A 15,007-nucleotide genomic window follows, 5' to 3' on the forward strand; every position below is an offset into this window, starting at 1 on the left:
AGGCCCGGACCGCCGTGATCAGTGTTGATATGTGTCATTGATTGTCATAGGGAGCAGAATCGGTCCGGGCGGTGCCGCTCTGACCATCCTCAGCTCATAAGTCGGGTCAGTCCGGGCCAGATTTATCGATCAGCGGGATGTGGTGGTGGGCATGCGCACAGAGGGCCCATGACTGTGCACTGCAGAGGAGCGGTTGAATGGGGCGGGGAGAGGGGGGGGGGGGTGATGGTGCGGAAGTGACCCTGAAATATTCATCTGCTCATTTACTCGAGTTTGATTGACTGCAGTTTAGCTCGTGGAGGACTTCTCCCGAATCAAACCAAACCATGACGTAAGCTGCGTACAAGGCAAAAGTATGGAAGCTCTGTGGAGCCAAAAATCCAACCATGATGACACTGCTGATAATCGCCTACTCGGCTGAGGAATATTAATAACATGATCGGCGTTTGTCATATGGAAGGATCTTTTTATAAACTGACAGCGCCACACGACCCACGACAACAATTACTTTTTCTGGCACTCGGTGTTAAAAATGTTACTTTTTCGTTTACAGTGCTGCTGGGTTCCCTGAGAGAAATGTGTTTGTTGACTGTAACTTAAGGTTTTGTTCCTCGTGGACGTCCTTTAGGTGAAAGAGTCAGTTTTCTTCTGACTTAAGTGTTTCCGGGTCCAGGAAGTGGCAACAACCCACCTGGGTAACGGTCGGCCGACGTCACCATTGTTTTGTGCTTTAGTGGCAGTTCTTGATAATGTGTCGGTTATTGGTGTAAGACATGAGCGTGGTGCCTTTACAACTACAACTGAATAACATTTAATACGTTCATAGTATCCCATATATACAAGTTCATAAGAATACACACTAAGTGTGTGTGTGTATTTAGTAATTTTTTAAACAAATACTCGCTGCTCAGTATCATGAGCGTTTAAAACCACAAAATATTTTTTCAGAAATGAAAATATAAAATGTTTGCTCAGGTATTTTACTCCACTGTCCAAATGTGGTATATTAGAAATCCAAATTCCACCAGAAACACTGATTACTTCAGCAATTCCAGTAAAGAGCATCAGTTAGCACGTTAGCTTGAAGGGGAAGCAAGCTCTATGCTATCCCATGGGGCTAACGTTAGTGGATAATCTGTAGGTAACTGCATTAGCTTATGTTCTTTGACACACCAGAGAACTACAATGAGTCCCAGTAACAAAGACCAAGCAGTTTTTGTCTTAACATCCAGCAAATTTATTTTATAACATTGTAGTATTCGTGTTTTTATAATCCACGCCATCATGACATTCAAACTTCTACCTTCTGATACTTTGCTTGCTAAACATGGGGTATCACATGCAACCACAGATCATATGAAATATCATTATCTATTTATGTTGGGTTGCTTCGATGAGGTTTAGTGGTGCTTGAGCCCCTAATAAATAGTTTTGAACACAATGATCTAATTGGCCATTAAAGTCCTATTGTGTATTTGGTTGACTTTTAATGTTAAAATGCTGTTGTAACAAAAAAATAAAACAGCTAATTAAACAGCATGTGATTTTAAATATCGCCCATTAAAAGATAACATTTCTCTGCATATTTAGGAAATTCAAAGTCTTAATAATTGATCACGTTAAAATAGTTTTAATCTCATCAAGAAATGTCAACATTTACACGTTTATTCAGTGTTCAAACATGTAAACAGTTGTCAAAACTGTGAGGGTTACAAAGTCAACATTGAAGTACGAGTATTTGAATAAAAATGAGAATAATAAATAAGATTTGTCATGACAACATTTTTGTTTTAACCTTTCACTGGATAACTTCCGAATATTGATCAGAAATTGAAATTTGATGAGTCTTTGTGAAAAAATGTGTGTGTTAATATTTTTCTGACTGGGTTAGCCGTGCTGGGTTCGCAGGAACCTCATTGTAACAGTGTGTCCACCAGACGACACACTAACTAGCTCAGCAGAACTTGTGTTTAGCTTTCAGTGCGTATGTCACATTCTGCTTTTGGTCCCAACACACTGTTACAGAAAGCTACGCTGCCACCTGTTGGTTTGGAGTGTGAAATGTGAAGCTCCAGCTTGTTCAGATCAGCTACAAATGGAACATTTTAAAGGACGCCAATCTCAGTCCTCAGCAGAGCGGACGGCTTCGTTGACGTAGCAACGCGTGTAGGTGTTGGCAGGCTGGTTGGGTTACTCTGTTGACTTATGGAATGGACTGAGGGACAAAAAGTATCCCTGGGAACGAGGAATCTTTGGGGCAACTACCTCTGATGCAAAATAAGTCCCACCTCAGGAGGCAGTACTCTCTGAAGGTATTTAAGAAAGCGACTGTTGCAATACTACGGAGGCATTCTTCAAGGAAGTCTGGGTCTTAAGACTCTGGTCAAAACATAGACAACAATAGTCCCAAAGAACCTTTTTAGTTCTGTCTGGCCCTATTGTTCCCTGTTGGTCGTAACGGGGCGTCAGAGACCGGCTAAGGCCAACGCCGGGGCTGCACCTCACCATCTCCACAAACACAACAGCTATTTATTTGTCGGCTTATTTTTTTAATTTTTTTTTGGTGCGATTCCTGGTATAATTCTGAGATGAAGTCCTCGATTCTTTTCACTGTTGGATGGTTGAATTGAAATCTCCAAGCTAGCACGCCTCTCCTGCATGTGTTCACTCAGAAAGCATGAATGTCCTGGTTGTTTTGGTTGTTATACACGATGCAACTTGCCACTTAAACGTCTATTTAATCAGTCTTAGGCATCGTTAATACGAATCGACGCTGTGTTTCCCTTTGATGTTGCAGCAGACACGTGTTTCAGACGGACACAGGTAGCGTGGCGAGTCCTGGCGCGCGTGGGTTTACATGTCTCCTTTATTCCCTGACGCGGGATCACCAGAACACTTCGGTTCAGTCGCTCAAGTTTGAACAAACATGAAAACCTCTGGCTTCCTTTTATAATGATCGCAAGGTCACATGCCCCCAGCACATCTCAGACTGGAATCACATTTTTATTGTTGACGCCGTCACAAAAAATTTCAGTCACCAAAAGGGAGAAAAGCGTAGAAACTGACACGCTTCGTTGTTGAACGCAGACACGCCCATGTATCTCCTGTCAATCAGACACAGACATCCAGTCCCACTCGCAGCTGCTGTCAATCAAACACAGCCACGCCCTGTTTTATCAAACTCGGTACGTCTTCAGTGACATCAGTACACCAATGTGATTTGACATCTGAAGTGTTCCGAAGCATGCAGTGAGTTCTGAGAACGTAGCAGTGAGCTGGAACGTTCGTCGTTGGCAACAATGTTGGCTGAAGGTTTCTGGTGAAGCCGGCACCACGCGGAAACAGTCAGGGGTCTTTTGCAATCAGATGATTTTGTCTTCGGTCCGACGACCTGAAGGAGTACGGAAGCGTCTCCAACTGTGCTCCACCCTGCTGCGATGTCACTGTGTGAGCCTGCGGGGCTGTACCGGTTAACTGTGCCCTCTGTTTTGGCTTGTAGGCTAACACAGGAACAGGAAGGGCTTTGTCCCGCTCAGGATTTGTTGTAAGCCCGCAGGTTTTCCGGGAGCTCAGAACTATGGTGAGCTCGGATTGACTTCATCAGATCAGACGTTGAATGATGCAAACCCAGCTTCTGGCAGAGCACCCCCCCCACCCCTGCCCCTCTTGAGCACACACTTGTGCAGGTGAAGACGTGAAGAAAAGAAACGGTCCGACGGGATGTTTCACTGACCAACCAGACGTGGCTGCTGCTGCCGCCGGACCACAGAGCTTCTCTCAGTAACACAGTTACCTCAGTTACAGTTACCTCCTCTGTCCATCAATGCTGGGAGTGGAACTCGGGGGGGGCGACGGCCCTGGGACTGGGCGATAGGCCAATGAAATGCTGGTTTTGGAAATCATAATCTCAGTTACGACTAATCTGGATTCACAGTAAATAACATGCTACACTATGAGTTGTACTTGTGATAAATGGTCATGTGAATGTGATTAAACACAGCAAGAAAACATCTCGACTCCGGCCTTGTCCACACGTGTCTGTCTGACTGTCCCATTTTTAGACTGTGGCGTCAGCGCTGTAGCCTACAAATATTACAGAGTACATGTACTGTACATATAGATACATGTATACGCATGTACACAACTCATTACTGTACTCATAAATCGTTTAAACATTAAATATTCTCTTTAAGACGTGAACGGATACATTTTATCGTGGATTCTGAACCTCTTCTGTGTTTTTTTCTTATCTCCCACGGTAACAAGAAGCGAGACAGGAAGTAGTGACGCTCGTCCTACCTGGTCTGTGTAGTCGAGAGGAACTCTGTGGTCCCGCCCCTCTGCAGTGATTGGCGGTGTTACAGTCTCAGCTGTTGACCACGATGACGACAACTCTACTGCTCTATCACTACAAGCCCCCCCCCCTCCCTCCCGCCTTCCCAGTCCGTCCAGTCCTCTGTCAGCTGGTCTGACTGGAAACTCAGCGGGCCCTCTCCATTTTGTCTGCAGGTCGCCTGAGCTCTGCATGCACTGGCGGCGGCCCATGGCGTTGCATGCACAGCAGCATGGTTTGGGGACTGACATGAATCACTGGGAACCTTCGATCTCCCCACAAAACCCCTGAACCCCCATAACCATTCATGGCAGACATGTTACATCAGAGCGGTTTCCTCCACCAGGAGCACGCCAGGTGACGGCTGGTGTCAGACGGATGTCGGCGTCCCAACAGGTTGACCACATCCTCCACCGCTCATCCATCCTCAGTGCTCAGGCTTGACCAGGATCTTATCAATTGATATCAAATCTCCTGTAGGGAATCAGAACCTCGACCACGACGCTCCACGCCACTGCTTTCCCACAGACAAGTAACTTTATTTCCCCTGAATTTGTATGTTAAAAATCTGGGTTCTTCTTTTTGCCCGTGCTGCAGTCCCCCCCCCCCCCCCACCACCACCCCCACGAATTTTGAAGAATATCGCGGCGTATCATTTTTAGCTAACCCTACTGAAAAAAAGAAAGAAAGAAATCACAACAAAAATCAAAATATAAACTAGAGTGTCCACCAGGGCGATATGACATCATCAGATCTGGATTAATTCAGGAAGCGAATCCGTTGTTCCTGGACCTGAGTTCTATCATCAGTGAACACAGGGGCGCTGATGACATCACAACCTCCGAACCTCAGGCTCTGACCTCAGGAACATTTGAGTCCGTGAACCTGAGCAGACGTTTGACGTTCTGTTTTCAACAACAATGCCAGATCAAGTACAGACGCGTGATTCGTGAAGTCTTTGCACGTTTATTTTGACGTTGCGGCAAACAATGGTCAAGAGGTTCCTGACCGTCCAGGCGCCCCCACCCCCCCAGCGGGGCAGGGTGGATCTTGTTCCCGTGTCATGCTGATGGTTGTTGGTTCAGATGGTTTCGCAGCATCAAAACCGCAGGATGACGCCAGAGCGTTGGGCTGCTTCCTCTGCAGACATGATATTTGCTCCAGTTAATGCAAATACCATCACACACACCCCACACCCCACCCCCACCCCCACCCCAACCCCCCCACCGGCCTGTAGCCTGATCCAGCTGAAGAATGGCTTCTGACGGTGCCTCTTGTTAGAGACGTACCAGCACAGCGATGAGGTTTGACCTCCTGGTTGCAAGTCCATTTTGACACTTGCTGACCCCATGTCCTTGTCTCTCTCTCTCTCCCCTCCCCCCCAACACACACACACACACACACACACACACACACGCACAGATAAATGGCTCGTTCAAGCTGGGAGCTGCTCGTGTTCTGTCTGGGTGGCAGATGCAGTGCCTAGTCCCCGGCCTCCAGGACAACGCCAACATGAACGGGACGTCTGAGCAGGCCGACATCCTGCCACCAAACTGCATGGTCAAGGACCGATGGAAAGTGGTGAGTCAGGCCGCCTTCTCACCGGATCATCGATACGGAATTGGAAACAGATCCATTTTTTTTATTTTACTTGATCATCCTGGGAGGCTGTAATGTCAAGTTGTAAAATGTCTCATAATTCCAATTTTTTTTTTCATTTGCTCATATTTTCAACAGCAGTAGTTCATGATTTAAAACTTCATGATTTTAAATAAATGTGAGGGTTTTTCTGTATTTTTGCTCGTGAGTCCCTCGGTAGTCAACAATTCTTCAGTTTCAGAGAGTTTATTTTTTTTTCGGACGAAATTTGCTGGATTTCTTCGCGACGGCAAGCTGATATTCACTTTAGCTTGAAGTTGTTGAAGTTTGCATTTAGCTTCTCCATGTAAAACAACAATAAATAGATTTTAAAAAAAGAGAGGGAGACGAAAAAGAGTCGGATCAATAAACGCAGTGTGTCTCCAGGAGGGCCCCCTGGAGACACTTTGAGAACTGCTGCCCTGGAGCTTCAGTACTGCAAGCAAAATAAAAAAAACGAACAACCAGAGCCGACTCAGATGTGATTGATCCTTAAAGGGTTAATACGAGTAAAACCTCCGGTTCTCTGAAGTCAGAAGTTACGTAATGCAGTTTCTGTCTCAGCCAATCAGACGGCAGCGCGGCGCCTGCGGGTTGCTCGCGCTTCACTGATCAATTTTCCATCCCGGCTGAACTAAAACACATTCACGTGTGCTCTGTGGTTGTGAGACATTCTGATCCCTACGACTCTAACAGGAACTCCACAAACAAATGGACAAAAGGAAAGTCGAGCGTCCGGCCGTCACACGGCCCAGTTTGACACCAATCACGGATGGAGAAAAAAAAAAAGAGACATATCTAAGATTTGCAAAGCTGAATGATTTTAGGTGTGTGTTCACGGTGAGGGACAGCTGCATGGAATGACTGCTGCTCTCTCACAGCTGAAGAAGATCGGTGGGGGCGGGTTCGGGGAGATCTACGAGGCCTTGGACCTGCTGACGCGGGAGAACGTGGCGCTGAAGGTGGAGTCGGCCCAGCAGCCCAAACAGGTGCTGAAGATGGAGGTGGCGGTGCTGAAGAAGCTGCAGGGTGAGTGGATGACACGCACACGCACACACACACACACACACACACACACACACACACACACACACACACACACACACACACACACATCCTTGTTCTTATAGCTTTGTGAGGACTTTCATTGACGTAACACATTCCCTAGCCCCTCCCAACCCTCACCATCTCAACTGACTGTCCTCAATATGTAGCAAGTACAAGAACACACGCACACGCACACACACACACACACACACACACACACACACACACACACACACATGACCTTGTGTCTAGGGATATTTTGAATGCAGTTGTGTTCAGGCAGCTTAGCTATATATTTGTTTCCTTCAGCTAACAGTTAGCCTCCAGTTGTTTTGTTTTGTTTCTTACAGGTTCTCATTGTTTTTGTTTCCAGTTCCCATCCGGTTGTTTCCTTTAGCTCACATTTTAGCTTCTAGTTTTTTCCTTTTAGTTTACAGTCGAACTTTTATTTTGCTTTAGTTTATATTTTAGCACCTCTCAGTTTCTCTCAGCTCACAATTAAGCCTCTAGTTGTTTCCTTTAGCTCACATTTTAGCTCGTAGGTACTTCTTTTAGCTTACACCTGAACTTGCATTGTGTTTAGTTTACATTTTAGTGTCTTAATTGTTTCTTCTGGCTCACATTTTAGTTTCTTATCAATTCTTTTTGCCGACATTAAAGCTGAGTGACGCTTTTGTTGACTATGAATTTATTATTTCCTTTCTCTTATGAGCATCTAGTTGTTGCTTTGAGCTCACATTTATGCTTCTACGTGGATGTTGGAAAAGAATTGGGAGAAAAATAAAGAAAAGAAAACTAGGCTATAAGTCTTTTTATGACGATTGTACGTTTAAATGTCAGATTAATGTATTTAAACGAAGCCCGCTGTGTTCAAGGGCATTTGCCCATTTAGATAAAAGTGCAATCCAGCTATTCCCCGTTGTTTTACGTTGTAGACATAGAGATGTGTGTGTCTTTAAATTTGATATTGTGTACAATATTGAACTATTTGTCTTCTTCAGGTAAAAATCATGTCTGTAAGTTTATTGGCTGTGGAAGAAATGACAAATTCAACTACGTGGTCATGCAGCTTCAGGTGAGTTGATGTGCGATGGACGGAGGTTTTGTTGTGCCAGATTGTCTTCCTGTGGCTTGTTCGTGCTGCGTAATTGTGCTTCCGTGTCAGTGACATCTTTTGTGCGTTTTCGGTGTGTTTGTTACACGTTCTGGGTTTTTTTGTTTTTTTTTCTTATATTTCACTTTTATTGAACAGGCTACCCCTGGAGGTTTTCGAGGTTTTGACGGTGGCACCTTTGGCAAAGACTCATGGGAAATGTAGTTGATGAGTCCCTTAAAACACAATTTATAGGAAGGCTTATGTGTTGATTCAGAAGAGAAGAATAACGAACCCTTTGGGAAAAAAAGGAGTGATGGGAGCTCTCAAAAATGAGCTGGACTCACGAACCCAATGCACGTCCACCTGTCGTTGCAGGGTCGTAACCTGGCCGACCTGCGGAGGAGTCAGCCCAGAGGAACCTTCACCATGAGCACCACCCTGCGGCTTGGGAAGCAAATCCTGGAGTCCATCGAGGCCATTCACTCCGTGGGCTTCCTGCACCGAGACATCAAACCGGTACGTTGAAAAAGTCCCGCAGGACGGAAAATGTATCCAGACATGTCGTATCAGTGAACAAGTGCCCAGCTGCAAATCTCGGCGCCGTTTCCTCGTAGAAAGGCAGTGAATTCGGTTTAGATATGCATCAAAATATATTGGTAATATTTCACGTCACGGAACAAACAGAAACATCATTTCATTCGAGTTTTGCGGTTTGGAGTCACAGTCACACAACACGAGTTGTGTTCGTTCAACAGCCAACTGGAAACAGTCCACACGGGTGTTCACGCTGCTGGCCTTTAGCGGCTTGAACAAAACAGGAGGAAGACACAGAGAGAGAGAGGGGAGGATGACAAAGACTCGAAGGACATATTTTAATGTGTAATATTTCAGCACAAGAGAGGAACTGCCAACTAAGCGGCAAATCCAGCTGTTGAATGTAAGAAGAGTTAAGTGTTGTATTTCTGCGTGAATTTTGTTGGAGAAGTGAGTGTCTCGAGGTGCTGCGCTGATGTGTCTCTGTGCTCTCGTTGTTCCTACAGTCAAACTTCGCGATGGGCCGGCTTCCCTCCACCTACAGGAAGTGCTACATGCTGGACTTTGGTCTGGCGCGCCAGTACACCAACACCACCGGGGAGGTTCGGCCGGTAAGAAGCTTCACGTGTGACGTGCTAATGACGTCAGGATCCTTCCTGGAGGTCAAATCGCTTTCTCCCCTGGACCATCAGCTGGGATGATTCATTCTGCCGAGCACTAATTCACGCTCCTGCGTCTCTATGGAAACAGCACTCCTCAGGCTCCTCCTCACCTTCCTCCTCTCCTCTCCTTGTTTCCTCTCTTCTGCTTTTTCCTCCTCTCTCTTAGTGTTGTAGTCACATGAATTTTTGATGGTCCTCCATGAGTCAGTGGGTGAGCGACCTCAGGCTCTCGCTCTCTCCCTCTCCCTCTCTTCCCATCATCCTTTGCTTCTCTGTCCAGCAGCATCAACATCACCCCTCTCCCTTGCCTCCTCTTGCTTTTACTTTCCTTTGTATCCTTTTCATCAGTCCTCCTTCTCCTGGTGCCTCTGATCAAAGTGAAGTCTCCCAGCGTCACATGACCAGGTCACATGAGCCAAGTCAATTATATTTTTTCCAGTTACCCAGTTTTGCTCTCCAGGGGTGATAACTGGTTCCTTCATGCTCTCAGTGACTCGCACAGTGAGGAAGTCAATAGTTATGTACCGTTACTCCAGGTTCTTTGGTTCTGTCCTGCCCTGGTTTCTTGGACCTATATTGACTCACTGCTGCCTCTTGAGGATCAAAGTGGTATTGTGAGCTTCTTCAGGTTCTCACAAAATGGCCCAGTTTTTTCTTCATGGTTGCCTTTTTTTTTTTCTTTTTTTACTGTTTTATATTTTTTTAAAAATTAATTTTCCAAGTGAAAAGGATAAAAACCAGGAGAGGACCATCTGACCTCAGATTAAAGCCGCGCTCGATCACCAGCCATCAGTTCTTTTATCAGTAATTTCTGTTCTGTGTTGTTGTTTCAGTTGCTGACTGTGTTTAAGCCTTTTCAGTATTGTTTTTTTTTCCTTACAGTTCCTTTGGAGTTATGATTTTGACGTGCATGCCTCCCGTTTCTCCATCATCTCCATGGTTACCAAGGGATGTGAGTGGTTTCTTATAGCAACAGCAGGGTCACAACTGCACTGACAGCATCCAACAAACTAGAACCTGGACAGACGCCACATCGGCCCCAATAGAAAATAAACATCCAGTTATTCTACGAACCCGTTGAAAAATCGTGTCATGAACATGTGAATATAAGTTTGTACACAGTCAATGAACAACGGCCTCAGTGACGTTACAAAGATACGAGTCGTGTCTTTGCGTATTGAAGGTCACTGAACCCTCCTGCGAGTAATTTGAGGTTTCTCACCATGAGCTAACAACAGCTTTGCGTTCCAGATGTGACTCAAAAGTCGTCCTGAGTCGCAGGTACAAACGGGACTCACACCGCGGTTCTGGCAGCCTTCAAATACACGCGCATCCGCAGTGCAGATGTGAACGGCTCCCACGAACGAGCGGCCTCGCGTCACACAGCCTGGTGTTAGAACTCTCCAGTTAACCACGGTTGCAATCATGGTGAACAAACAGTGGTCACCAGTGTGTGAGTTGCATGATAATGGGAGTGGACTTTTGATGTGGGACCAGATGTTGCTCACTGAGTCTTTGGCTCCAAATTTGACTGAACAGCAGGTTTTCCTTGTTCTGGTTGCTGTCATCTAACTGGTTCCTTTTGTTTGGTTACTCACTTCCTCTAAACGTCACACAAAAATTGATGGACACCTGGTGGATAATCCAGTGGTGCCAAGATTAGCCGTCTGCAGGTCCGCTGGTTCTCATAGTAACCTAAACGTGTAATCGCTTCCTGCTCGTCATGGTCAGATGATATCACCATGGAAACCCCTTAATTGCTCTGAATGGAGGCTGTGGAGATGCAGAGTGACCCTCTGTTGATGTTTCTGTTTGCATCATTATTGTTTTGGTCATTTTGGTTTCAGTTTGTCCTTATGATCTGTTTTATATGTGAAAGCTTCAACAGATCCAGGGTCAGTTACAGTCACTCAGTGTTTCGCTGCACTCTTAGACTTTGTTCCTCTCATGATCTCTCCCATCAGTACGATCTTGACGCGGTTTTAACACCGTGACAACAAGAAACCAGACAGAGAAACCACCATCGACGTTAATATTTGAATTCATTCATCGTTTCTGTTAGTTGCACTGGCAGAATGAAACACAAAGAAAACATTTAATATTGAAGGATCTAAAATCTTCAGGCAGCAGCTGACTAAGTGCTCTGGTTTTGTGTTCAGCCAAGGACGGTGGCAGGTTTCAGAGGGACTGTCCGCTACGCTTCAGTCAACGCTCATAAAAACAAGGTCAGTGCTCCGTCACGCCTGGAAACAACAAGAAAGAACTTCCTGAAAGGACATTGAAATACTTGTTGAAATGCTTGGCTAAACTTCAGGCAACAACCACACAAGTCCTCCAGAGAAGGGATGGCAAGTAGCCAGTCTGGAAATGCTAGTGGCTAACATGGGATGCTACTGACTGACCTGAGAATTGTGGCGCTATTCTTGGGTGCAGGTGGTAAGCCAGGAAATGCTAGTTGCTAGCTCAGGAATGCTAGCGGCTGGTTGGGGATGATTTATAGCCTAGGAATCATATTGACTAGCCTGGTAAGCTAGTGATCAACCTAGGAATGAGAATTATGGAAAAACCTGGGACTGATCGTGACTAGCCTGAGAGATCAGTGGCTAGCATAGGAATGATAGTAGCGCACCTGGAATGCTAATGACAAGCTTATTTGGCTCCACACTGGTGTTGTAGAATCTTTGCTGCGTAAAGAGAAGAGAGAATTACACATGTTGTTCTTAAGAGTTTAACACCCATCCATGAAACGTCGCTTTTGTTGCTCCTCCAGGAAATGGGTCGCCATGACGACCTGTGGTCATTGTTTTACATGCTGGTGGAGTTCGCCGTTGGACAGTTGCCGTGGCGGAAGATCAAAGATAAGGTCAGTTTCATCCGAACAAACCGGTGACCCACTGTGACGATAACTGCCTCCGTGTGGATGCGGCATCATCACGGCCGCGGTAGAAGGGGTTAGACAGAGGCTTCATCCAATCAGCTGCCAAGTAGTTTTTGAAAGTGTCTGCCTTTCTCAAATCAGTCAATATGGTGACTTCTGCTCAATCAACAAATGACTGGAACCTCTACAATAAATTATGGATAATCATTTAATAACCAGGAGTTAATATGGCAGACAGATACAACGTTTTGTCCTGGTGTCCTGCTACTGCACGAGACTGTGCAACCGGCTCCATAAATTCAAAAAGATCTGTAATTGACAACTCACAGGACAGTTTGGTGCATTCAAGGCTTTGATTCCTCTACTTGGTCAGTGGCAGGCCTCTCCTGCCGTGTCAACTGTCACCAACAAAATGTTTTATTGTCTCGACTTGATTAGTGTCAAGTTTCCTATTTTAGTGACAAAGACCCAAGCATACCTCCTTCCTTCCTGGAGCTAAAAGGGGTTTCTGCTTCTTTTCTTTTTTTTTTTCAGGAACAAGTCGGCCAGATAAAAGAACGTTATGACCATCGGATGCTGCTCAAACACATGCCCTCAGAGTTTAACGTCTTCCTGGACCACGTCCTGGCCCTGGATTACTACACCAAACCAGACTACCAGGTGCGACAGAGTCCAGCAGCTCCTCCAGGTATCCCAGAGTGTGTCTACTCACAGGCACGAGTCCTACCTGTCTTGTCTTCTCCTCCTAGCTGCTGATGTCGGTGTTCGAGAACAGTATGAAGGAGCGAATCATCACCGAGAATGAGCCTTTCGATTGGGAGAAGGGAGGAAGTGATGTCACACTTTCGACTAGTGCCTCCACCCAACCACAGCACAACACCCGACCCACTGCTGCCATGGTGGGGTAAGAACCAGCTGGGCAGAAACACGACTGAAGCTTTGGTGTTAGCATCTGAGGCAGGCTGTCGAGATTTTTTTTTTTTTGTAGTTCTTCGAGGACCACTGAGCGTCGAGACCCTCTGATGTCACTCGTAGACCATGTCACAACTAACATGAGAGTTAAAGAACGAATAAATACATGAATGCATAAACAAAAAGATCCCAAAGCTTGTGACCAGACGTGAGAATTAGAGCATAAATCAACTGGTTAATTACAAGTTTCACACTCAGCTTATGCTAACAAATTAGCATTTCCTCATTTCCAGCTACCCGGTCTTGTGCTGGAGTGAAACCTGAAGCTTGTTCAGATTTCCTGCAAATTATATTTACAATATTTTTTCATCAGAAATATGAACTGTCAGGCTTTTAATTGTGCCACAATTGTGTAAAATAATATGCTTAAATGTCCCACACGAGCTTAATGAGTGGCTGCTGTGGTGACACTGAACCCTCATATGTTTTCTAATCATGTGTGATGTCAACATCCGTCATATTTGCAGAGCCATCGTGACACCGGTCCCTGGGGATCTCCAGCGGGAGAATACTGATGATGTTCTGCAGGATGAACACCTCAGTGACCAGGAGAATGCCCCACCGGCGCCACCCAGCCGGCCCCCTGGAGAGACAGGCGTCCAGCACGCCGGAGAACCAGGAGAGGGTTGGGAGGATACGGACTTCAACCGCAACAGACTCAGGATCAGCCTGAGCAAGGTTGGAGCCAATCACGTGACACCATCGAAGAAGTCTTTGATTTACTGTCGTACCTACACATTACGATGTGGTCAACGCACACCTGAGCAAATGTGTCAGACAATACCTGGGTGTTTGATAGGAAGGAGTAGAAATCTGAAGAACAGATGCAAAGGTTCAGCATCGACCATCACGCTGGAGGAAATCTTTGTCCTAGCGGGAGTCAGGCAGCAGGAGAAGTTCTCATTTGGAAACAAGTTCAAAGCATTTACACGATGAAAGGCAACGTGGCTGCCGCTGAAGTCTGATCTATTTCTGCTCCCAGAATACAGAAAAGTGACATCACCGAACATATAAACGACCACAGAGACGACATGAAGGTCAGGGGGGGGTCACTGTTTCGCTGACATCTGTCCGTAGTGCCGGTTAGAAGATGAAGAAGAAGCCCAGGAGGCTAACATTAGCGTTGCGAAGTGCTTCATGACATGAAGCCACACTTGGGACAGTTTCATCCTCGCTACCGAGGCTCCTCACAATATTCTGAGTGTTTGTTTGATTTCGGTTTGTGTTTCTGTTAAATTTGGCTCCTGACAGGCTCCTTTATCCATGAAGGCTGAAATACATGAACCTCGTAACTGGCGCTGTATTGCGATGTTTATTGTTTTTGTTGTCAACAAATGCACTAGCGAATTTCAATTTTCCAATCAAAAAGTTTCAAAAATGTTTGCACATGATGTCAGTGATATAGCTAAGGGAGAAAAGTGTCTAAACAAATGTAATTCCTGTCATGTGACCAAAAAAAAAAAATCCATATTTCATGGTCACATTATGAACCGTTGCATCCGTGTTTCATGGCTGTTGTGTTGAACCTCAATACTGTATGTCCTTGTGTTTCTTTAGGGGGCTCAGGAGGAAGAGGCGGGACGGGCCATCTGTCCAGTGTCGCCGGTTCGAGGTGGAGCGCCGGAGTCGCCGACAGGTCAGGGTCGGTCTTTGCGATACCGCCGGGTCAACAGTCCTGAATCGGAACGCCTGTCTGCTGCTGAAGGCCGAGCTGACGCCTATGGGCAGAGGTGACATCACACATGTGGAAACATGGGGGGTGGGGGGCTTTGTAATATGAGTCCAACTGAAAGTACATTTATTGACCTTTGTTCTCTTTTTAGAGAAAATCTGAAGCCAAAAGGTTC

The 15,007-nt window shown here is 45.8% G+C and overlaps 1 protein-coding gene across 4 annotated transcripts in view; it reads left to right on the forward strand.

Annotated features, from left to right (window-relative positions):
- ttbk1a (tau tubulin kinase 1a) overlaps positions 1 to 15,007 on the forward strand; it is a 38,101-nt gene that overhangs the window by 2,560 nt on the left and 20,534 nt on the right. For 2 of the 4 annotated variants that reach the window (XM_086212150.1, XM_086212153.1), the window contains exons 1-12: positions 253 to 3,580; positions 5,756 to 5,914; positions 6,853 to 7,000; positions 8,020 to 8,093; positions 8,490 to 8,630; positions 9,155 to 9,259; positions 11,470 to 11,535; positions 12,081 to 12,173; positions 12,723 to 12,848; positions 12,938 to 13,092; positions 13,628 to 13,838; positions 14,718 to 14,890. In XM_086212150.1, the coding sequence (XP_086068276.1) occupies positions 3,578 to 3,580; positions 5,756 to 5,914; positions 6,853 to 7,000; positions 8,020 to 8,093; positions 8,490 to 8,630; positions 9,155 to 9,259; positions 11,470 to 11,535; positions 12,081 to 12,173; positions 12,723 to 12,848; positions 12,938 to 13,092; positions 13,628 to 13,838; positions 14,718 to 14,890 (1,454 nt within the window). In that variant the 5' untranslated portion in view covers positions 253 to 3,577. Of the gene's footprint in view, positions 1 to 252; positions 3,581 to 5,755; positions 5,915 to 6,852; positions 7,001 to 8,019; positions 8,094 to 8,489; positions 8,631 to 9,154; positions 9,260 to 11,469; positions 11,536 to 12,080; positions 12,174 to 12,722; positions 12,849 to 12,937; positions 13,093 to 13,627; positions 13,839 to 14,717; positions 14,891 to 15,007 lie in introns of those variants that run through there. The other 2 variants (XM_086212152.1, XM_086212151.1) reach the window with 1 other exon arrangement.

Source organism: Aulostomus chinensis, chromosome 8, assembly GCF_037954235.1.
Source record: "Aulostomus chinensis isolate RoL2024-O1b breed Wild chromosome 8, RoL_Achi_v1.0, whole genome shotgun sequence".
NCBI classification, from domain to species: Eukaryota; Metazoa; Chordata; class Actinopteri; order Syngnathiformes; family Aulostomidae; genus Aulostomus; species Aulostomus chinensis.